This window comes from Cryptomeria japonica, chromosome 3 (assembly GCF_030272615.1).
Source record: "Cryptomeria japonica chromosome 3, Sugi_1.0, whole genome shotgun sequence".
Lineage (NCBI taxonomy): Eukaryota > Viridiplantae > Streptophyta > Pinopsida > Cupressales > Cupressaceae > Cryptomeria > Cryptomeria japonica.
In genome coordinates this window covers 90,784,407-90,808,506 of record NC_081407.1, presented here as the reverse complement: position 1 = coordinate 90,808,506, position 24,100 = coordinate 90,784,407, and the positions used below count along the sequence as shown (strand labels likewise).

Sequence of the window (24,100 nt, the reverse complement as noted above, 5' to 3'; positions counted from 1 at the left end):
AGAATCAAAGAATTGTTTGCACCACTGAACATTCCAGTCACGTATACTGGCAGACAACAAGTAGATGATTCAAAAACTGATTCAAATGAGTATGAATGGGGTCCAGACCATCTCTCAAATGCATCTACTACAGAAACCCCTGAATAATCCAGTGATATCACAGATGACGCACAAGAGCTGATACGCTTAAAGATACAAAAAAAAATAGAAGATATCAGACTAAAAAGACAAGAAGACTATGAACAACAGCTAGAGGAAGAAAGAACACAAGAAAATTTTTCACCTACTAACTCTCCCTCTAATGAGATAGGACAAATCAGGTATGGAACTAAAAAAGAAGAATTAGAAGCTACAGAAGCAGGACCAATTATCAATCCAGAGGAAGCTGAATGGAACAAACGACAGGGATTAACATAACCATCATGTCCACAAGTGTGTCAAATACAAGTAATCAATGAACCAAATCATGAAGGAACTTGCAGCATCAAAGATGTAGGTATTGATACTATATATACTTTTACTAAACCACTTGAAGATGAGTCAGAAACTTCATCTTATGACTCTGATAACTTGGACAGAAGCTCTATTTATAACAACAACTATTCAACAACACATTATGACTACTCTGTCATGAATGTTGAGATGTTGTCTGCTGACCCTATTACTATCACACCATGGTATGTAGTCCAGTCTAAAGTAGGTGACGATGCTAGAAGTAGGTTGGTTGGGTTAGGTCCAATAAATACTAACATGAATTTCAATAATCATGTTGTAACTCTTCCTGGTCTCAAGACACATACGCAAGGTAGTCTTCTGGAACTCAACTGGTCGGTCCAAAGTTGTGATAATAGTACCATGAACTCCCTTGAACCTGTTCAAACTTTATCTTTGATACATCCTGAACTGATTGATTGTACTCTTTATAACCAACCTTTGAATATACCCACCTTCGCCAATGACTACACACTATCCTGTTATCTTAATGCAGTAGAACCAATGAGCTCTTCCACCAGTGATTAAAGCGAGAAAATGACTGAAACATACATCAAGTATCTCAGTCACAAAAATCAAAAAAAAAAAAGAAAAATAAGAGATTTGATGGCGTCAGAATCAAAAATAGTGAAAATAAAGGATGTACCTAAAGGTGAAAACCTCTCTGAGGCACCTGAAGGTGAGATACTTGATATGCTACCAAGTCACTTCCAAGAAAGGTCTTCGATATTGATTGAACCAACTCAACCAGTCAATATTGGAAGTCAGGAAATGCCACATATCATTCATTTAGCTCAATCACTATCAGCAGAAGAATTGAAAGATTTCAGCAACCTCTTTTCAGAAAAGAAGATCAACTTTGCATGGACATACTCTGATATGCTAGGACTAGATCCTGATCTCATCATGCATCATCTCTCTATTACACCAAGATTTAAACCAGTCAAGCAAAAACTTCATAAGATGCATCCTCATGTGGCACTTCTAGTCAAGGCTGAGCTAGAAAAATTGCTAAAAGTTGGATTTATCAGAGCTATAGACTATGCAGAATGGATTCAAACATAGTACCTGTATCAAAGGCAAATAAGTCTATTAGAGTTTGCATAGACTTCAGGGATCTCAAAAAAGCATGTCCGAAAGACGATTTTCCATTTCCCAACATTGATATGATAATAGATATGACTATTGGATATGAGATTTATTCATTAATGGATGGATTCTCTTGTTACAATCAGATCAAGATAGCTCCTAAGGATCGAGAAGAGACAGCCTTCACATGTGCATGGGGCACCTTTTGCTGGAATGTTATGCCATTTGGACTAAAGAATGCAAGAGCAACTTACCAAAGAGCAATAACCACTATCTTCCACGATATGATGCACAAAAACATAAAATATTATGTTGATGACACCCTAGTAAAAACCATGAAGAGATCTACGCATATTCAAGAACTAGGCCACATACTGGATAGAATGGAATGATGCAAGCTTCGGCTAAATCCTAAAAAGTGTGCATTCGGAGTAACATCAGGAAAATTTCTTGGTTACATAATTTCAAAGAAAGGAATTGAGGTTGACCCTGAAAAGGTCCAAGCTATAGTGGAAATGCCTCCACCCAAGAATATCAATTAAATGAGAAGTTTACAAGGACGTCTTCAATCAATAAGGCATTTTATATCTCAGCTAGCAGACAAAGCTCAATCCTTCACAAAGGTATTAAGGAAAGGAGTTCAATACAACTGGGATAAATATTGTGAACAACATCTAAAACAAATCAAATATTATCTTTCTAATTCACCCATATTGATGCCACCAATTCAAGGTAAGCCATTGATTCTATACATATCAGCTACAGATACTTCACTGGGGGCAATTCTAGCATAATAGGATGAGAACAAAAAGGAAAGAGCCATATATTATATCAGTATAACATTGGTGTCTTATGAAATGAACTATACAATCATAGAAAAGGCATGTTTGGCGTTAGTCTTTGCATCACAGAAATTAAGACACTACATGTTAGCACACTCTATTAAGTTGGTAGCTAAGATTGATCCAGTCAAACATCTTCTCAGTAAAGCAACGCTCACAGGAAGACTAGATAAATGGGTCATGGTTCTTACGGAATTTATGTGGAACATAAATCCATCAAAGGACAAGCTATTGTAGACCAACTTGTTGATGCTCCACTTGAAGACAATCAACCTCTACATATAGAATTTCTAGATGAACCAATCATGCACCTTACTCAACAATGATGGAAGATGTTCTTTGATGGGTCTTTTACTCAACATGGTTCTGGTGCCAGAATACTTTTTATTACTCTTCAAAAACATTCAATCCCAAAAGCTTACAAGATTTTCTTCCCTTGCACAAACAACATTGCAGAATATGAAGCTTTGGTAAATGGGATCAAGCTGGTCATCGAGTGGAAGATTGTTGAATTACACATCTATGGGGATTCTCAACTCATTATCAACCAAATCAATGATCTATATCAGACAAGAGATGAGAAACTGATGCCTTATAAGAGAATGGTGGATGATCTTAAGAAATATTTTACCTTTGTCTCATTTCAGCAGATCCCCAGAGCAGCAAATAGAGCAGCGAATGCAATGACCACCTTGGCATCTATACCACAGCTACAAAAAACTAATTTTCACTTTGAATTGCTAGTGGAAGAGTTACATTATCCTACCCATGACTCTCCCGAGTCCCAGATGGTTTGTTCTATTATTGGACATGACTCATCTCGCTATAGCCACATTTACTCTTACCTGCGTGACCAAGTTGTCCCTGCTAATCTTTCCCAAAATGAAAAAAGAAACCTAATCCAAAATGTGTCACGGTACGTCATCATTGCTAATGACCTATTTAGGTAAGGTTTAGATAGTACTTTGCTTAGATGCCTAGAAATTGAGGAGTCTCAACGCACATTATCTGAGGTTCATGAAGGTGTTCGTGGATCCCATTCGAACGGTCTAACTTTAGCACGAAAACTACTAAGGGTTGGCTACTACTGGCCAGACATGGAGAAAGAAGCTATAAAATTTGCTAAAACCTGTGAAAAAGTGTCAGCTACATGGGAACCTTATACACGCTCCAACAAGGGATCTCATACCCTTTGTTACACATTGGCCCTTTCAACAGTGGGTGTTTGATCTAATTGGCCAAATATATCTTGCATCATCTAACAGACATAAGTTTATCATAACTGCCACTGAGTACTTCACTAAGTGGGTAGAAGCGGTTCCGCTCATCAAAGCAACCGGTAAACACGTAACTTTGTTCATCCTTAATTATATCATCTGTAGGTATGGTATACCTTCATCCATTATAACTGACAACGGAGGATAGTTCAACAACAAAGATCTAAATGAACTCTGTGAAAAATTCAAAATAAAACAACATTGGTCCTCTACATACTACCCTCAAGGTAATGGACAAGCCAAAGCATCTAACAAAAATATGTTGACTATCTTACACAGAATAGTAAATAAATCTGGAAATGATTGGCATCTACAGCTCAATCCTGCCTTGTGGGCTTATAGAACAAGTATCAGAACACCTACTGGAGCTACACCTTTTTCTTTGGTGTATGGGTCCAAAGCAGTATTACCTATTGAAGTAGAAATACCGTCTCTAAGAGTTTCTTTGCAAGGTCTTGTTACTGATGAAGACTACAGAATAGATAGATTGCAAGAACTCAAATTGTTGGATGAACGTCGGCAAGTGGTGTTTGATCATCTAAGAGCATATCAAAAGAGAATGTCTAGAGGATATAACAAGAAGGTTAGACAATGAGAATTTCAGGTTGGTGACCTTGTTCTAAGAGAAAACACTAAGAATGAACAGTTTCGAGAAAACAAAGGGAAGTTTGAACCCAACTGGTTGGGTCCCTACATCATTACTACAGCCTTTGGCTCTGGTGCCTATCAACTCTCAACATCGGAAGGAGAACAACTCTGTGAACCGATCAACACCATCCACCTGAAGAAATTCTTCACCTAAATATTTTTTGCTCCAGCAGCCTATGCAGCTAAAACATCCTAAAGATATTAGAAAAATCAGAAAAAGTCCTGAAGAAATCATAAAAATTTAAAAAAGTCTTGAAGAAATCATAAAAATCAAAAAAAGTTCTGAAAAAATCCTAAAAATCAGAAAAAGTCCTGAAGAAATCCTAAAAATCAGAGAAAAAGTCCTGAAGAAATCCAAACAAAGAGAAAAAGAAAAAAAAAAGGAAAAAAAGGAAAAAAAGGAAAAAGAGAGAAAATGCCTTGGTGAAAACCTGGTAAACATGCACCTTGGTAAAAAAAAATGAATCTTTGCCAAGCAAGTGAAAACCTGGTAAACAGGCACCTCTTGTACTCAAGTGCTCCATCTATCAATGCAACATTGGCATTCCCTCTTTCATGCATCTTTGCTTTTGCCTGTACATATTTCAGTCACTTTTGTGACATCCTGGTTCATTGGAATCCTCATGGCTTGAAACTGATCAATGTTCTAGTCCCGAGCGGTATTGTAATTATGTCTTATAATGCATTATCGCAAGTCCTGAGCGGTGTTGTGGTCAAAGGTGACTTGTCCAGCTATATAGATTACAAGATAGAAGATTTAGGAACTCTAAACATCTATACTCAATTGAAATCACTCTGTGATAAGAGTGGAAAGATTGAAACAAAATATGCTAGGGTTTTTGAAAAAGGATTTCATAATGCCGCATATTTTCTTGAAGATTTTGAGGAAGAACACATAAGAATCATCTTGAGTTGAGTCCATAGAGAGAATATGTATTGGAAAGGACCCATACAATAACCAAGGAAGCTATTGGGGCTATAACGGGTTATTGCTCAACTGGTGAAATTCATGTGTTAAGAAGAATTTCAAAGGATATTGTCTTCAAGTTAACCGGTTCTATATCTGATAAGCGCGTTTTCTCTATCAGCAATATTAGAGACCCTACTGTGAAACTTGCAGCAATGGTGATAGGCTACTAGGTATTCTACTCCAATACACTTAACAGTGTTCCATCCGCAGCAATTCACACAGCACATAGAATGATTGTTGATAATGCAGACTATGATATTTGTGAAGCCATCAGAGACCAATTATTTTTAAATTCCAAATCCATTAAGAAGGACAACACACAAAAGTTCAAATATGGTCAGCTATTAGCCAGGTTTTTTTTCTATTTTTAGAACTTCCTACTAGGTATTGGAGATATTGAATGGTCCAAGGAACAATCAGTCAATGCACAAATCAAGAATAACATTAAGGTTGTGAAGAATACTTTTTCAACTATTGTGAACAAACATTTTAATGAATTTCAAAAAAAGATGAGCATGAGAATGAGGTTACTTGAAGATCTGGTAAAACACTTTGCAAAAGACATAATCTTCACGGTTACCACTGACTTTTGCTTGATGCAAGTAATTGAACCTAGAGAGGAAGAGATGGAAGATATGAGCTATGAGGTTAATCATGATTTACTGGTCAACTATGCTAATACCCTGTTAGCATCGCCTAAAGATAAAAAGAAGGCAAAATTCGACATTGTGGTAGTCTAAGTTGCACCAACTGAAACCGATACTGCACCTTTAGCTAAAGTGAAAGGAAAGCAAAAGAAGTCTGATGAAAAATCTCCTGTGAAAAAGACCACAAAGGTGACTTGGAGTGTCCTAACCAAGAAGGAACCAGCATCTAAAGTATATGTAAAGAAGGAGAATGCACCAAAGAAGAGAAATCAGAAATTGATTTTGCAAGCAGAGTCTGAGGGTACAAATTCTGAAGAAGAACCAAAGAATGAAAAAGCAACCAGTAGAACACCCAAGAAGGTAAAGGTAGTGTCGAAGGCAACTACACCTATAGATATTGCTACCTACAAACCTGACACAGTTTTTGAGAGGACAATAAAGACATTAGGAAGAAATAGGTTTGATAATGTCAAAGAATATTTTGATTCTTTCACTGAAGATGAGCAGAAGCAAGTAATCCAACAGGTAATAACTTATTTGGGTCATTAGAATAGATTTCCGCATGACTTGGAAAAAGATATTTCAATCTCTTTGTATAATACTCTGTTAGATAAATGGGAGGAAGCAATTCAATTGGAAAAGAAGATTATTGATGAAATATTTGTACAGTATTTTCCCAATCTATCATCGGATGGAATTAGTGCTTTAATTGAGAAATACAAAGTATATTTTGATTTTAAAGTGAGAAGTACGTGCACAGTTTGTTGAATGCTACCTCCATGGTTTTGTCCTCTTTCGTACAAGATCGAAGCTTCTTAATGCAAAAAGATCAGTTGTTGAGTCTAAGACACATCAGCTAGCTTGTGTAATCAAAAAGAGGGAAGAAGTCATCCACTCTAGCAATAAGGATGATACTACAGATGATGTTCCTCGACCGGAAATGGATGAAGAGGAAATTGTTCAAGATGGCGTAGTCTATCCAATCAAGAAGAAGGATGATTCCATTATTCTTGTTGATAAAGATGGTAAGGACACAATAGACCTATCTGGAGACATTACTGCACCAGATATGGATCCTCCTACAATCACTAAAGTATAGGCTACATTAGTTGAACAACCGGATATTCAACTAATAGTGGACAATGAACTGGCAACAGAACAATTGGAGAAACCCCAAACTCCACAGGTCATTGAAACTACTCAAAAGCAGTCTACTGAGGAAGTTGTCACTCAGCTAACTGAAGATACAATAGAGAAGAACACAAAAAGAGCTATCATTAAGAGTGTACCCCTTGAACCAGTGAATCAAAAACTACTTGAAGATGATGATGATTATGATGATTCTTTAAGTATCTCAGGACCCATGAACACTTTGAGTGCATCATAAATGATGAAGATTGCTAATGTTATGCAATCTTGAGCACACAAGAAGAGAATGAAAGAGCAAAGGATTGAAGCAAAGACAATCCAGAATGCAGTAGAAATTTTGTCTGGTTTACTACCGGAAATAGTTGTTCCACATCTTCCTACACCCATCAGCAAACTTGGTCAGTTAGTTGCAGATGTGTCTGATCAAATCAAATCACTTGAAGATGCTGCTCAAATGTCTGCTGAGAAGAGCCACAAGAAGAAATATGGAGATAAACTAGCTAAGAACATTGAAAGTGGCAAAATGGCTTTATCTCATAATGGAAGTCTGTTGAAGAAAGCTATTGAATCTGGAGGGAAGTATCTTGCCTCTACCTCCAATGTTACTTTCTTTTACTCTGACATTTCTAAGAGTCAAGATGAAACCGAACAAGAAATGGAAAGGTTATGCAAGGCATATGTCCCACTCTAGGACTCCATTCATGCCTTTAACCGGTCTATAGATGATTTGCATGATAGACTGAACAAGAATGATAATGAGAAGGCTAAGAGATTTTGATCTCTAAGAGAGCTCAAGAGTCGGCTCACCTCACAGGTCGACATTCTTCAGAGAGCCTACTCCAATGCACAAGCTATTCTTGCTACTCCTGAAACCTACACGCTAGACTCAATGGAAGAATTCTATTCCCAGATGATGTCTACCTATGAGTATACTGCTAACATATTAGAATCATGGGAAAATGCTTTATCCCAGATGAAGCAGAATTTCAATGACATTTTTATGAGACTAGCCAATGCATGAACTTTTAAAAAAAAATTATAATATATGTTGAACACTCTGATACAGATTTTCTATATATATGTATATATTTTACTTTATCATTTTGGCATTATTGTCAAAGGGGGAGTAATAATATGTATGTGTGTTTTTTTAAAATTTTGTATTTATGCATGCATTAAGGGGGAGTATTGCATTAAAAGGGGAATATGAGTACATATGTAAATATGTTGTGTAGGCACACTTAGCGGTATTGTATTACTCTAAAAAAAAATTTAAGTGTCGCCATCAATGCCAAAGGGGGAGATTGTTGGCTTGATGATGATTGTAATGTATTCATCACTTGTTGTCATTGATGAAACACTCTCACACACACACATATGATTACAATGACTACCGGTGTAACTTCATTGATTTACACTGTTAACCAGTATGTTTAAGGTCTATCTCTAACTGGTAATTTGTGTCAATCGGTATGTGCTTAAGAGATAACCTGTGGTTACATTAATTTGGCATCAAAATGAAGATGAAAATGAAGATGGAGATCAAACGGAAGATTCCAGGACAATGGTTCGCATGTTTTGTTCCAACCGGTACTGACTATTCTAACCGGTATCTGATTTTGTGATGAGATACTAGCACCGTTTTCTTGACGGTCATTTTTGTGATGAGTTATGTTTACTTATCTAGATACACTGCACCTAGAAAATTGTGTTTTGATTTCCTATGGCCAACATAAGATTTGTATGTCTATTTAAAGATGTCTTAGTGAATCATTTAAAAGAGTGAATTGATATAGAAGAGGATTTTATGTGAATATTGATATGCATAAAGAGTGAAATCTTTTGTTGAAGAGCGATAAGTGTTAAGATGAAGAGAAGTGTTGAATGTACTTAGAATGATCTAATCAAGCAAGTCTTGTGCTATTCAAAACAGATCAAACCTTTCTTGTTGTTTTCTAATCATTACAACAGAATTAAATCTTGTAACCGGGTAAACTCTAACAAGATTCATTGTACAAATCCTCTAACAAGGTGATCCATTAGTTTGGATTCTCAAATCTTCCAGTGAGATTACTCCTAACAGGGTAGTACTCTTAACAGGGTATAAGCTTCTAATCAAGCTTGGGATCTCTAACAAGATTCGCTCCTAGCAGAGCACTTTGTAAGGACCTTAACCAGTCAGTTATCTATTACTGCAGATAGTTAACTTGTGAGTTCCATCTCACTGTGGTTTTTACCTATTTGGGTTTTCCATGTATAAACACTTGTGTTATGGTGGATGTTCTACTTTATGTGGATGTTGTTATTTCATTTTGGATAGCATGTATTTTGTTTAAATGCTTGGTTAAGTTCATCTACCAGTTAGTGTTTGAAGTTGTGTTTGTTTTGGTGTCATTGATTCACCCCCCCCCCCCCCCCCCCCGCTCTTAGTGCTTTTCAAGTCCATCAATGATCTCTTTACCTTCTGAATGAGAGTTTGAAGCTTCATAATTTCTTAGCTAAGTGGTCTCTTCTTCATCGTTTCTCCGATCGAGTACTTGTGTATTGAGATGTTAGCTGCATACATGAGTATTTTATATAGATCCATACATTCATTATCACTCATTTACATTTATCTTATTGCATTGAAAAATAAGAAAAAATTTGCACTACTCATTACTCATTTTCATCCATTTTATTTGCATATGAAAAGAAACAAAAACAAACATCCATATCCATTTGCATTCATTCATCTATACTGAAAAGATATGCATACATATAGAATAAAGCATATAGAAAAGCATCTAATAAATCGATCGACACAATTACAATGAAGTCAAAACAAGATCTCGTATATATATATATAATGATCAAGTCTCAGGGTATAAAATATTGTCAACTGACATATACAAACTCCCATCGAAGCAAGAATCGTAAGGGCTACAAAAAATGGGTGTGTCTACAAAACAAATCTTAGAGCTACAAAAGGAAAATCTATCTCTCTGCCTCTTCCTCGTCGCCAGGTGGTGGAGGAGGTGGAGCCTGCTGACCGGGATCCTGCCTAGGTGCCCAAGCTCCCTCTGATCGAGCCATATACTATGAATATGGTACAACCTACTGTGCTACTCGAACTTTGCGTTGTAAGCCAGAACATAATAAGTTGCTCAACTCGTCTGATGGAGAACCTCCTGCTAAAGAGCATCTTGCTCTGCCCTCATCATTGTGACCTGACGATTGCACTCTTCCCTGAGCTCCACCAGCTGACGATCCCGCTCAGCTACCTGAGGATCATGCTCTGCTCTAAGCTCAGCTAACTGACAATCCCTCTTTTCTCTAAGCTCGACTAACTCATGATCCCTCTCTACTCTAATATCTACTAGATGTCAGTCTCGCTCCACCAGCTGTGTTTGTGCCACTATCAACTGTGACTGCAAACCCACTAGGCGTGCTCTCATCGACCGCTCTGTGTCATCCCCCTAATCCCTCGCAGGCTCTCGGCCTCCATCGCCTCCTCCATCCCCGCCTCCAGCTCCCCCCTGCTCCTCTCTCCTCTACCGGACATGTCTCAAAGCTGCTCTCTCCTCCTCTCCACCACCCTCTGCTACCCTCACTCCGCTCAGCCTCACTCCAACAGCCCCTAGGGATTCGCCCTCTCCTCTTTGTTCTTGCCTACCACTGTTGGCAAATACACACTCCAATGAGAAATTGTAGGTGATTGAAGGTTTTGTCATTGATGGAAACCTTACAATCATGTGATACCGACAGGCACCGACACTGACAGACACTACACTGAAAAGGAAGATTACCGGCACCATGGTCGACAGGAATTTTGTTTAATTATATTTTGTATTTAATTGTAAAATCTTTTGTAAGCTGACATGGCGAATTGTAATGCGACTCATATAAGTATGAGATCATTGTAGATCATTTAGTGTGTGATAGATGGAAGGATTAATGCAAACCTAATATACAAATTGTAAGGCAGATATTAGATTAGGGTTTATGTATGTTGCAGAGCTTAAACCGGTACTGAATCTGGCATAGTAGATGTTGATCTGAAGTAGTACAAGACATTGGATTTGTATAATCCATTTTTGTAAGTCAGTGAGACTTCTTTTGTAACTGAGCAGTGAGCTCTAGGCACTTGGCATTCCTGCATGTGCAGGCCCCTATTGTAAATAGTAATATTCCCTTATTGGTCAGTAAGCGAATATTGTGGGTCGCAAATCCCACTAAGGTTTTTCCCACACTGGGTTTCCTCATTAAAAATATTATGTTATGGTGTGTCTTTCATGTTGTGGTTGTTATTCTTATTTACTGCATTAATTTTGGTTTACCGGTACATAGTTTTGAATTGTTTTTCATGTTATAATTTAAGAAAGTTCTTTTACTGGTCAGATACTGATTCACCCCCCCCCCTCTCTCAGTATCTTTGGGAATCCTAACAACCACTAGCTGGTACCCTGTTGCTTCTAGCACCAAGATCACCACTTGCTAGCCTCAGAGCCTCGGCTCTCTGTCCCTGCCTCTATCCATGTCCCTGTCCCTCTGCGAGGGCATCATCCTCTACCTCCTCTATGCGAGGTGCCTGCTCTACTGGATCCGTAAATCTCGGGAATGGATGTTGCTGAAACCAATCCCTATACTGGGGCAATACCCTCACATCTGCAATATCATCCAGGTAATCCCACCTGAGCCACTGTAACCCAATCAGCTCTTGCATGCCCAAGGCGTATGATAGCCTCGGTCCCCATCCCCGCCTCTCCTCATCTGCATAACGCGCGTATGCAGTAAACTCCTGCGAGATCCCTTGAGGTCTGCCATACTACCTCATCACTCGAGTAACAACAAAATGCTCAACTACTAGCGCTGATCTACCAATAAGAGGTCGGGTCATGAATAGGTCTTTGCGCACAACTCTCCAATCATCCCATGGCTCCAGACCCCTATAAGGTCTCCATGTGACAACTATAAGATCGTCCAGTTGTCATCTCCAATAATCGGGCTTTCCCAGATGGGGGTGCATCACATATCCAACATATCTATAAACTATGGGTTGTTGTGGATCTTTGGCCTCATCGACAATCAGCCTGCATACTGGGAGATGCTCCCAGGCCCATACCTATAAAATCAACACCCCGACAGCCATACTCTTCCCCTCCCGGTAGACAATCTCATGCATCTCACGATACATGTGTGCCAGTATACATGAACCCCATCCTAATCTCTGGGGGTGCTCAACAAGTCTCTCCAACATCCTGCCCCATCCACATAAAGACCCCTGTTGTCCCCGGTCTAGCATAAGAAAATAGTCGATGAAACCTGCCAAGACGCAAGCCAGTGGAAATTCCTCACTATATCTGGTCATCATCTCATCCCAACTAATCGACCGTGTCACAATGTTCGCATCATGAAATACCTGTGTCAAGGCTAGAAGGCCAGGATGATGTGTTGAATCATAATCTACCTTATCCCTAGCAAAAGGGATATGAAGAATCCTATATACATCCTCAAGAGTGATGGTCATCTCCTGAACTGGCAAATGAAATGTATTATGCTCTGAATGGAACCTCTCCATAATGCAGTGAGCATACCGTGATTCACACGGATATCAAGCAACCCGAGAAGATGAGTCAATCCACCCGCATCAATATGGGCCCGATCTATATCTAATAACTGACAGACTAATGTCATATTCGATAGATATACACATCTGAATAATACATGGGGCAATCGAACCTACAAAAATCAAACAAAAGATCATTAGGAAACATTCCAAATTAACCTATAAAAGAAGCAAAACATCATGCAAATCCAGTGCCATCAACTACAAAATCAAAATTTCAAGTTTACTCCTTCAAAAATGCTCACTGTTTTCCAAATGACAAAACATCACAGAGGCAGCAACTCGTATGAGTCAGGAATTGGTCTCATACGAAAAAACAGTCTGATATGACACAAGACTAGCCCTAGGATGACAAAATGGGCTCTTTTGAAGGTTCTCGTACGATAAAAGGGTGTATGCAGAACAAAAAAACTAATGACCTTAAACGATAAAAGAAAATTGATCAGTTTGTCGTACGAGACAGTATCCTGTCTTGCACGACAAAACGAGATTGCCTGACTTAAACATGCCAAAAGCATGAAAAACTCAACAAAATAATTCGATTTTGAAATGATTAACAGGCATAAGATCGATTGCTTGCTGTTGGTTCATAGTTTCGAGGTCAATTATATTGTCTTTGGCGCTCGAATCGATGCTCATGAGTGGGAACCATCATTTTTCTTCACATAAGGCTTTTTGAATTTTCAAACTTGGAGGGTTAAAATGAATTGAAAATGACACTTTTACCTCATATATAGCCAAAACCCTAATTTTTCAACTTTCTCTGATGGACATGAAAATTGTACCCTTAGCTAATTTGCCCATCCTGATTCCATTTTTGTGATTGAAATTGAAATTCGAGATCATTCTACTAGTCAATTTCCAAAATTTGGACCACTTAGCGCTTTCATCAACTGCTTATTCTACAAATCAATTTTGAGTTCAATTTCTCATCAATCAACGTCAAATTTTCAAAAATTCCTCTGAATCACTTTCATGCTCAAATCAATATCATCGCTAAGCAATTACCTACAATCACTTCACAAACCTTGCTATCTTTTGATTTTGCTCCCGAGGGGGCATACTCATGACCTCAAAGTCGAGAATTTCTTTCAAAAATCTTCGTTACAAGTCGAGCAGCTAAGCTTCATCAAATCAATCTCTAGGGGAATATTAGTTTCATCACTTCAAATCAAGCTGATATTGTCTTTGTTTGAATCAGTCTCTTAACGTTAATTAGTTTTATCACTTTTCATCAAGCTAATTATTCGTTTAAACTCAATCAAAGGTTTAAAGAGTATCTTCGATCACACACTCAATCTAAGCAGGTGTTCAGTTTCATCGCATTGAATCAAGCTGGACAGTTTATCTTCGCTCATCATATCTTGATCAATCAAGTTCAAGTTCAATTTTCTCTTCGCTCACTGAGTCTAGTTCAATCAAGTTCTAGACCAGTAAGATCCACTTCTTGATCAATCAAGTTCAAGTTCAGTATCTTTGCTCTCTATCATTCCTAGTTCAATCAAGTTCGGGATCGATATCACTTTAATCAACTCTGTTCAGTTTCATCGCTTCAAATCAAGCTAAATACCTCGCTCTTCATCTGGTTCGTGATCAATCAAGTTCAGAACTAGTATCTCCTAGACATCAAATTTTTTTTGAACCAACACGTTGCTCGCACATTAATCAAAGAGGGGAAAATGTAATACCCTAAAAATGGTCATCTAAACCATGAGCCCCTAATCTCGATTTCGTCACCAAGGTCCTAACCAAAAGCAATTAAATCAATATTGAGCACACAATTAATTTCTTTAATCATCAATGTCACATGGCAAATTAATCAACCAATATTAATTAAATATTTAATTAATTAATTGATCATTCCAAGTAAATCATTTTTAAAACAATTATCCTATTTATTTTATTGAATATCCTAGCATATTTAATTAAATAAATCAATTTGCCATTAAATCATCAAAAAGATGAATTAATTTGGAAAAAAGAATTAAAATTTGAGAAAAGAAATCAATTGGAGATAATCTTGAAAAACAAATTAAAAATTGATAAATAATCTCAAAGAAAGCAATTAAAACAATTAAATATTAAAATTGAATGAAATGGAGAATAAATCAATTTTTCCTGATTTTATCTTAATGTAGTTCAATTTCCTTTAAAACTGAGAAAAGCATCCAATCACATCAATTCACCTGGATTGTGCTTTCTCTTGGAAAATCTTGACCGCTCATCATCATTTGATCTCAGCCATTCGTTTCTTTCTGAATTTTCTATAAATTCAGGCTCTCATCTCTCATTCAAAAGTCCTGGAGAATATATTGTTATTATGCTATTTTTGCTCTAGGTTCATTGAGAATTTGCATTGAGATATTGCATATTAGTTATTTCATATTGCTTAAATCATTTAGCTTAAATATTCATATATTTCTTAAATCATGTTAGATTAAATCTTGCAAATCTTGCATCCATCTAGCTTAAATCCATGCTCATATAGATTAAAAATCCTTTGTTTAGGTATTGTCTAGTCACTAGATAGCTTAACAATCTAAGAGAAATCTAAACTTGCATCTACTAGAAGGCAATGGGTCGCTTTGTAATGGTTTATTATTCATTGATTATTGATTTACTAACCATGCATCTAATAACTTAATTGAAGTGTTATGTATTCCAGATACAGATACAAGTCCACTTTTCACACACACAGTAGGTACAACATACCTCTTAGTACACCATATGATCCCATAGGTTCATATAGTGTCGTATGGGGTCCTAAGGGGTCACAAGTGTGTTAGAACACATGTGTCACCCCTTAGGACCCCTTTTAAAGTCCTTGTAGATACAACATACCAATTAGGACACCATATTACCCCACAGGGTCATATAGTGTCCTAAGGGGTCATATGGGGTCATAAGGGGCCACACATGTGTTCTAACTTGTGTGAACCCTTAAGATCCCATGTAACCCCTTTTAAATTCCTAGTAAGTACAACATGTTGGCATTTTGAGTTTGTTGGCATTTTGCATAGAGATTGCATTAATGATTTGTTGTCATTGATGTCAATTGAACTGGTAATGGTATTCATGTTATTGTTGATATTGTTGTTTTTTATATTGGCTAGTAACCGGTAAGAAGAGATTTGTGGAAGATGTTGTAAACCAGTATGTTAAGTTTGTGAGTTGAACCGGTAAACCAGTGTAAAGGGTTAAACCTTTCTATGTAATGTAACTGGTAAACCCTATCAACTGTTAAACCCTAACCGATCAAGTTTGTATGTTTATTATCTGATGAGCGGTAATGATGGAGACACGTGTGATCATTGTATAAGGATAAGTTCAAATTGTTTTGGCGCGTTTGTTTATTGTCTAGGGAAGGAGCAAAGTGGATTGCATCTAATGCACAATGCGTGATGAGTTACAAAGTCCAATGGAGTGGTGATCATGGAGTGGTTGGAATTTTCTTGAAGAATGTGAAGAGATTGTCATGATTTCTAATGGTCAAGATTGTACCGACTTGTTTGTAATCTCGATGATGAGAATTAGGTTTTTGTTGTGTTACCGACCTAATTGATTTGTATTTAAGGTCGATGAAGTTGCTTGAAAAAGTTGTTGGCAAGATTAGTAGAAACCTATTGAGTGTGTTGTTGCCTAACCAGTGAATGGATCTACACTTTGAGTAAGGCAGATTGAAGCTTAAAAGGATCTGATCAAGCAAATGTAGTGTTATTTAGACAGATCAAGAAAATATGTTGTTTTCTAACAATTACAGCAGAAGTGAAATCCCTTAATCGGGTAAGCTCTAACAAGCTTGGTTACTTATTAAATCCTCTAACAAGGTGGTCCATTAGCTTGGATTCTTAAATCCTCCAATGAGCTTACTCCTAATGGGGTATTGTTCTTTTCATCAAGGCATATTTGTAAATCCCTTAACCGAGTGATTCCTAACCAGAATTAGTTCCTAACAGGACTTATTGTAAAGCTTTAACAGGCTTGGCTCCTAACAAAGCGAACTTCAGAAGAATTTAGATAGATATCCTTATGAGTCTCATCTCATCGTGGTTTTTACCTATTTTGGTTTTCCACGTATAAACATTCTTGTCAAGTGGTGAATGTTTTTGTGGTTATGATCTTATTTGTTGATTTGATTAACTTCTGATAAGGCATGATAACTAGAAGCATTGAGAGATGAATATGTTAAGTTATGATTAAGCATTGTTGATGTTTACAAGATTGAAGTTGTTTACTGTTAAGTTGTCATAACAATCAAACCGATTGATGTCAAGTATTCTTATGAATATTGATCTTGACTAAGATATGTTTACTTTGTGTGATTGAATTTGAGTTTGGGAACTTTGTATCAGTTTTCAGAATACTGATTCACCCCCCTCTCAATATTCTACCAGATACTTATTCTTTTATCATGCCATCAATTGGTATCAGAGCATCTCAAGTCCTCTTTAATCTAAAAGCCTAACAACTTGAGGAAAAGATCTTGTAGATCATGACGAAGAAAGAAGGTCCAAAGTTCAACAAAGATAACTATAGAATATGGAGTGACAGAATGAAGATTTACATTAAGAGTCTTGGTAGTCAGTATTGGGATCAAATAGGAACTAAGTATATTACACCTACTGGAATCCCGACTGATGATCAAAAGAAAGAACAACAAGAAAATCACCAAGCATTAGAGGCTATTATTAGTTCCCTATCTGATGTTGAATATGTAGATGTTCATGGTCTTGAAACTGCACATGAAGTGTGGAAAAAACTTGAAGAGATTTATAGCGGTGATGAACAAGTTAAGATTTCCAAAGAGGAGAGTCTAAGAGGAAAGTTTGATGACATGAGAATGTCTGAAGGTGAAAATATCCAGCATTATGGTCAAAGGATTAAAGAGATAGTTGGTGAAATAAAGAGTGCAGGAGGGAAAGTGGAAGATGCCACAGTAATCAATAAGGTACTGAGAACCTGCTACTGGTTTATGCTATCTGAGTTGCAGCTATTCAAGAGTTGAAATCCATTGACAAGACTAAGGTAACTCTTGACTCTATTATTGGCAAACTTATTGCTTTTGAACTAAATGTCTATGATGGTAGTGTACAGAAATCAGAATCTGCATTCAGAGCTTTTGTCTCTAACCCATCTGTGAGAAGAAGTAGAGATACCAGCCATAGTTATGAATCTAGATCCAGTAGAGATGTCGATGATGAAGACAACTTAGTGGAACTTGAAGCATTGTTGGAAAAACGACTACCTAGAGGCACTGGTAAATATAGAGGTAAGCTACCTTTAAAATGTTTTGCGTGCAACAAGGTTGGTCATATAGCAGCTAATTGCCCTAATGGTGAAAATGAATACAAGAGAGACAAATTTAAGAAGTATAAGGGTAAAGGCAAGAGAGATTGTCTTGTAGCTATTGATAGTGGTACTACTGATGAAGAATTTGATGATGACGCTAGTGAAGATATTGTGTTTGTAGCTATTAAGGAAGAAATATCAAATCATAAGGCACTAGTATCCAGGATGGATAACTCTGATGATTGGATCATTGATAGTGGTTGTTCACATCACATGAATAGTGATCGGAGAAAATTTCTTTCCCTGAAGGAATTTGATGGCGGTGTTGTTAGATTTGGCAATGACTCACCCTATATGGTTAAAGGTGAGGGAGTTATTTCTCTTAATGGGAAAAGCAGTGCTGACGATGTCTATTGGGTTGAAGGCCTAAAGCACAATCTTTTGAGTGTGGCACAACTTAACGACAGAGGATACCCACTGGAGTTTAGAAATGGTATGTGCAAAATATTTGACAACAAAGGTGAATTGATTGCAACAAGGAAACAGATCAAAGGTAACCTATTTCATCTTAATCCTAAAGTTAGCAACTGTTTTATTGCAAAAATAGATGATAGTTGGCTTTGGCATAGGAGATTTTGTCATATAAATTTTGACAATATTAGTAAAATAAGCAAGTCTAAGACAGTAAGAGGTTTGCCTCAGCTAGACAAACCAGTTAATTCTCTTTGTAAAGAATGTCAGTTAGGAAAGATGAGTTCTTCAACTTTCAAGAACAAGTCCTTCTCAGCGGAGCACTTGTTATATTTGGTTCATATAGATCTATGTGGACCAATAAGAACAAGAAGCATTCAAGGTGACAGATATTTCATGATCTTCACTGATGATTGTTCTAGGATGATGTGGGTCACATTCTTGAAGGATAAGAATGAAGTTTTTGGTAAATTCAAGGCATTCAGGGCCTTAGCTGAGAAAGAGAGTGGCAAAAAGATAAAATGTCTGAGAACATATCAAGGCGATGAATTTACTTCTGAAGAATTCACTAAGTACTGTGATGAGAATGATATTAAGCATCACCTTTCTGTACCAAGGACACCACAATAGAATGGTATAGCAGAGGGAAACAACCGGTCAGTGGTTGAAGCTGCTAGGACTATGTTGATACAAGGAGGTGTAGCAAAAACATTTTGGAAAGAAGCTGTAAGTACAACTGTCTACACAATGAACCGAGTTCTGGTGAAAAGAGGTAAGGACAAGACCCCTTATGAATACTGGTATGGGAGATCACCTGATGCTAGCTATTTTAAGATATTTGGAAGCAAATGTTTTATTAAAAGAGGTAATTATATAAGCAAGTTTGAAGCTAAGAGTGATGAAAGCATATTTCTTGGCTATTCCACCAAGAGTAAGGCCTATAAATGCTTCGACAACCGGACACAAAAAATTGTTGAGAGTATTGATGTTCATGTAGATGAATGTCCTGAAGTTTCAGAAGGAACCAGTTCTGAGAAGAAGGATGAAGATCCTTGCATTTTGCTTTTGAAACCTGAAATTGTTAAATCAGAAACCAGTAAAGCAAATCCTGATGTACTTGTTCAACCAGAACAAATAAATTTAGAAGAAGATAATAATGAAGAAGTTGAACCTGAAGAGAATGGTCATGTTATTCCTAGGTATGTGAGACTGAATCACAATCCTGAATAGATTATTGGGGATAAGGATGTTGGAGTACTAACTAGAAGGAGAATAAGAGAGAACTCCTACATGATCTCCACCTTTGAACATAGAAGTGATAAGGAGGCATTTGGTGATGATCATTGGGTTAAAGCTATGGAGGAGGAGTTGGATCAAATTGAGAAGAACAACACTTGGATCCTGGTACCAGGACCGGTAAAAAAGAATGTTATAGGTATTGAATGGGTGTTGAGAAACAAGTTAAATGAAGATGGTGTTGTAGTTCGCAACAAGGAAAGATTAGTATGCAAAGGTTATGCACAAGAAGAAGGAGAAGATTATGGAGAAAATTTTGCACCAGTAGAAAGACTGGGAGGTGTTAGAACATTACTTGCATTTGCAGCTCATAAGAAGTTCAAGGTATACCAGATGGATGTTAAGTCTGCATTCTTGAATGGGATATTGGAAGAAGAGATTTATATAGAGTAGCTTAATGGTTATGCATTGATAGATAAGGAAGACATGGTATGAAAATTACATAAAGCTTTGTATGGATTAAAGCAGGCACCCAGAGCATGGTATGAATAGCTTCATACTCATCTGATGAAGATAGGCTTTGCTAGAACTAGTGATGATAGTAATATTTATCTCAAGTCTGAAGGAGATGAAATACTGGTCAGTGAAGTATTTGTTGATGACATTATATTTGGAGGTAATGATGACATGAGTAATTATTTTGCAGATGAAATGAAGAATGAGTTTGAGATGTTATTAGTAGGGGAAATAAAAAATTTTATAGGCTTGTAGATACAGCAAATGAAGAATGGTATTTTCATTACTCAATCCAAGTATGTGAAAGAGGTTTTGAAGACTTTCGATATGAGTGACTGTAAACCAATTGGAACCCCAATGGTTACAGGTTGTAAGTTGTCCAAGGAAGATGCATCTAAGTCTGTAGATGAAAAGGAATACAAGTCAATGATTGGCAAATTACACTATGTTGTTCACAATCGACTGGATATTGCCCATGCAGTTGGTATTGTTGCTAGATTTTAGATGAATCCAAAGAAGGCACATCTGATGGCAACCAAAAGAATTTTTAGATATCTGAAAGGTACTGTTGACTATGGGTTATGGTATCCATATGGTGGAAATTTTGATTTAAAAGCATACATAGATGCTGATTGGGCAGGAAATATTGATGACTGGAAGAGTACTACTGGTGGAGCATTCTTTCTAGGAAAAAGGCTAGTTTCATAGAGTAGTAAAAACCAGAGTTGTACTTCACAATCTACTGCTAAAGCTGAGTATGTAGCAGCTTATATGAATTGCACACAAGCTATGTAGATGAGGAACATTTTGGAAGGTTTGAAGATGAAAATCTCAGAACCAATAGAGATTTTGTGTGATAATACAAGTGCAATAAACATTTCTAAAAATCTCATTTTGCATGCAAGGACTAAGCACATTGAATTGAAGTATCACTTCTTGAGGGAAAAAGTTCAAAGTAAAGATATCTTGGATCATGTTTCTACCAAGGAGCAACTTGCAGATATCTTTACCAAACGTCTGCTTAAGACCACTTTTGAGTATCTTAGAAGTCAATTGGGGGTTGTCCCACTTCATGAAGTTAGTTGAGCATGATGTTGATTGCATCAGTCCCTAAATTACTTGTATAATCTTACATGGATTGATGAAGAAGTGGATGTATTCCAATGGGGGGGCATCAAGTTGCAGTATGATGTTGATGCACAGTGAGAGAAGAATTACATCTTTTTACTTTCACTTTGGCATTGTTGTCAAATGGGGAGAAGAATTATGTGATTGGAAAGAAGAATTATGTGTCTGATTAGGTGAACTAGTGGCAGGCTGAAGATAAACAAAGCTAGGTGAATACTTGGTAATATAAACCAGGATTCCTATTTACCAAATCTCAATAGAAATCAGAGGTGTTGATATTTGTACTGCCATCAATGTCGAAGGGGGATATTTTTGGTATTTTGAGTTTTTTGGCATTTTGCATAGAGATTGCATTAATGATTTGTTGTCATTGATGTCAATTGAACCGGTAATGGTATTCATGTTATTGTTGATATTGTTGTTTTTGATATTGGCTAGTAACTGATAAGAAGAGATTTGTGGAAGATGTTGTAAACCAGTATGTTAAGTTTGTGAGTTGAACCGGTAAACCAGTGTAAAGAGTTAAACCTTTTTATGCAATGTAACCGGTAAACCCTATCAACTGTTAAACCCTAACTGATCAAGTTTGTTGATTTATTATCTGATGAGCAGTAATGATGGAGGCATGCATGATCATTGTATAAGGAACAGTTCAAATTGTTTTGGCACATTTGTTTATTGTCTAGGGAAGGAGAAAAGTGGATTGCATCTAATGCACAATGCGTGATGAGTTACAAAGTCCAATGGAGCGGTGATCATGGAGCGGTTGGAATTTTCTTGAAGAATGTGAAGAGATTGTCATGATTTCTAACAATCAAGATTGTACTGACTTATTTGTAATCTCGATGATGAGAATTAGGTTTTTGTTGTGTTACCGACCTAATTGATTTGTATTTAAGGTCGATGAAGTTGCTTGAAAAAGTTGTTGGCAAGATTGGCAGAAACTTGTTGAGTGTGTTGTTGCCTAACCAGTGAATGGATTTGCACTTTGAGTAAGGCAAATTGAAGCTTAAAAGGATTTGATCAAGCAAATGTAGTGATATTCAGATAGATCAAGAAAACCTATTGTTTTCTAACAATTACAATAGAAGTGAAATCCCTTAACCGGGTAAGCTCTAACAAGCTTGGTTACTTATTAAATCCTCTAACAAGGTGGTCCATTAGCTTGGATTCTTAAATCCTCCAGCGAGCTTACTCCTAACAGGGTATTGTGTTTTTCATCAAGGCAAATTTGTAAATCCCTTAACCAGGTGATTCCTAACTAGAATTAGTTCCTAACATGACTTATTGTAAAGCTTTGATAGGCTTGGCTCCTAACAGGGTGAACTTTAGAAGAGTTCAGATAGATATCCTTGTGAGTCTCATCTCATCGTGGTTTTTACCTATTTGGGTTTTCCACGTATAAACATTTGTGTCAAGTGGTGAATGTTTTTGTGGTTATGATCTTATTTGTTGATTTGATTAACTTCTGATAAGGCATGATAACTAGAAGTATTGAGAGATGAATATGTTAAGTTATGATTAAGCATTGTTGATGTTTACAAGATTGAAGTTGTTTACTGTTAAGTTGTCATAACAGTCAAACCGGTTGATGTCAAGTATTCTTATGAATATTGATCTTGACTGAGATATATTTACTTTGTGTGATTGAATTTGAGTTTGGGAACTTTGTATTAGTTTTTCAATATACTGATTCACCCCCCCCCTCTCAATATTCTACCAGATACTTATTCTTTCATCATACCATCAGAACATACCTCATAGGACATCATGTGACCCCATAGGGTCATATAGTGTCCTAAGGGGTCATATGTGGTCCTAAGGGGTCACACATGTGTGACCCCTTAGGATCCCATATGACCCCTTAGGACACCATAGGATCATATGGTGTCCTAAGGGGTCATATGGGGTCCTAAGGGGCCAATATGACAACTTTTAAAGTCCTGGTAGGTATAACATACCTCTTAGGAGACCATATGACCCCATAGGGTCATATACTAGTACTTTAAAAGGGGTCATATGGGGTCCTAAGGGGCAACACATGTGTGACCCCTTAGGACCCCATATGACCCCTCTAAAGTACTAGTAGGTACAACATACCTCTTAGGATACCATATGACTCCATAGGGTCATATAGTGTCATGCAGGGTCATATGGGGTCACACGTGTTAGAGCACCTGTGTGACCCCTTAGGACCCCATATGACCCCTTTTAAAGTCCTAGTAGGTACAAAATAGCCCTTAGGACACCATATGACCCCATAGTGTCATATAGTGTCCTAAGCGGTCATATGGGGTCCTAAGGGGCCACACATGTGTTATAACATATGTGTGACCCCATATGACCCCTTTTAAAGTCTTTATAGCTACAACATAAGGTCAAATAGACACCATATGACCCCTTAGGACCCCATATGACCCCTTAGGACACCATATAGTCATATGGTGTCCTAAGGGGTCATATGGGGTCTTAAGGGACCACACATGTGTGACCCCTTAGGAACCCATATGACCCCTTTTAAAGTCCTTGTACGTAAAACATACCCCCTAGGACACCATATGACCCCATAGGATCATATAGCATCCTAAGGGGTCATATGGGGTCCTCAGGGGCCACACATGTGTAACCCCTTAGGACCCCATATTACCCCTTTTAAAGTCCTAGTAGATACAACATACCCCCTAGTACATACTAGGAGTTATAAAGACTTGAACGACCCCTTAATTTCAATTATTAAAAAA

At 37.3% G+C, this 24,100-nt stretch overlaps 1 protein-coding gene across 1 annotated transcript in view; it reads right to left on the bottom strand.

Moving 5' to 3' along the window:
* LOC131873975 (uncharacterized) overlaps window positions 1-11,847 on the bottom strand; it is a 30,334-nt gene extending 18,487 nt beyond the window's left edge. The window contains exon 1 of the mRNA XM_059217168.1: window positions 11,785-11,847. Coding sequence (XP_059073151.1) covers window positions 11,785-11,847 — 63 coding nt within the window. The remainder of the gene's footprint in view (window positions 1-11,784) is intronic.
* Window positions 11,848-24,100: the final 12,253 nt, after the last annotated feature.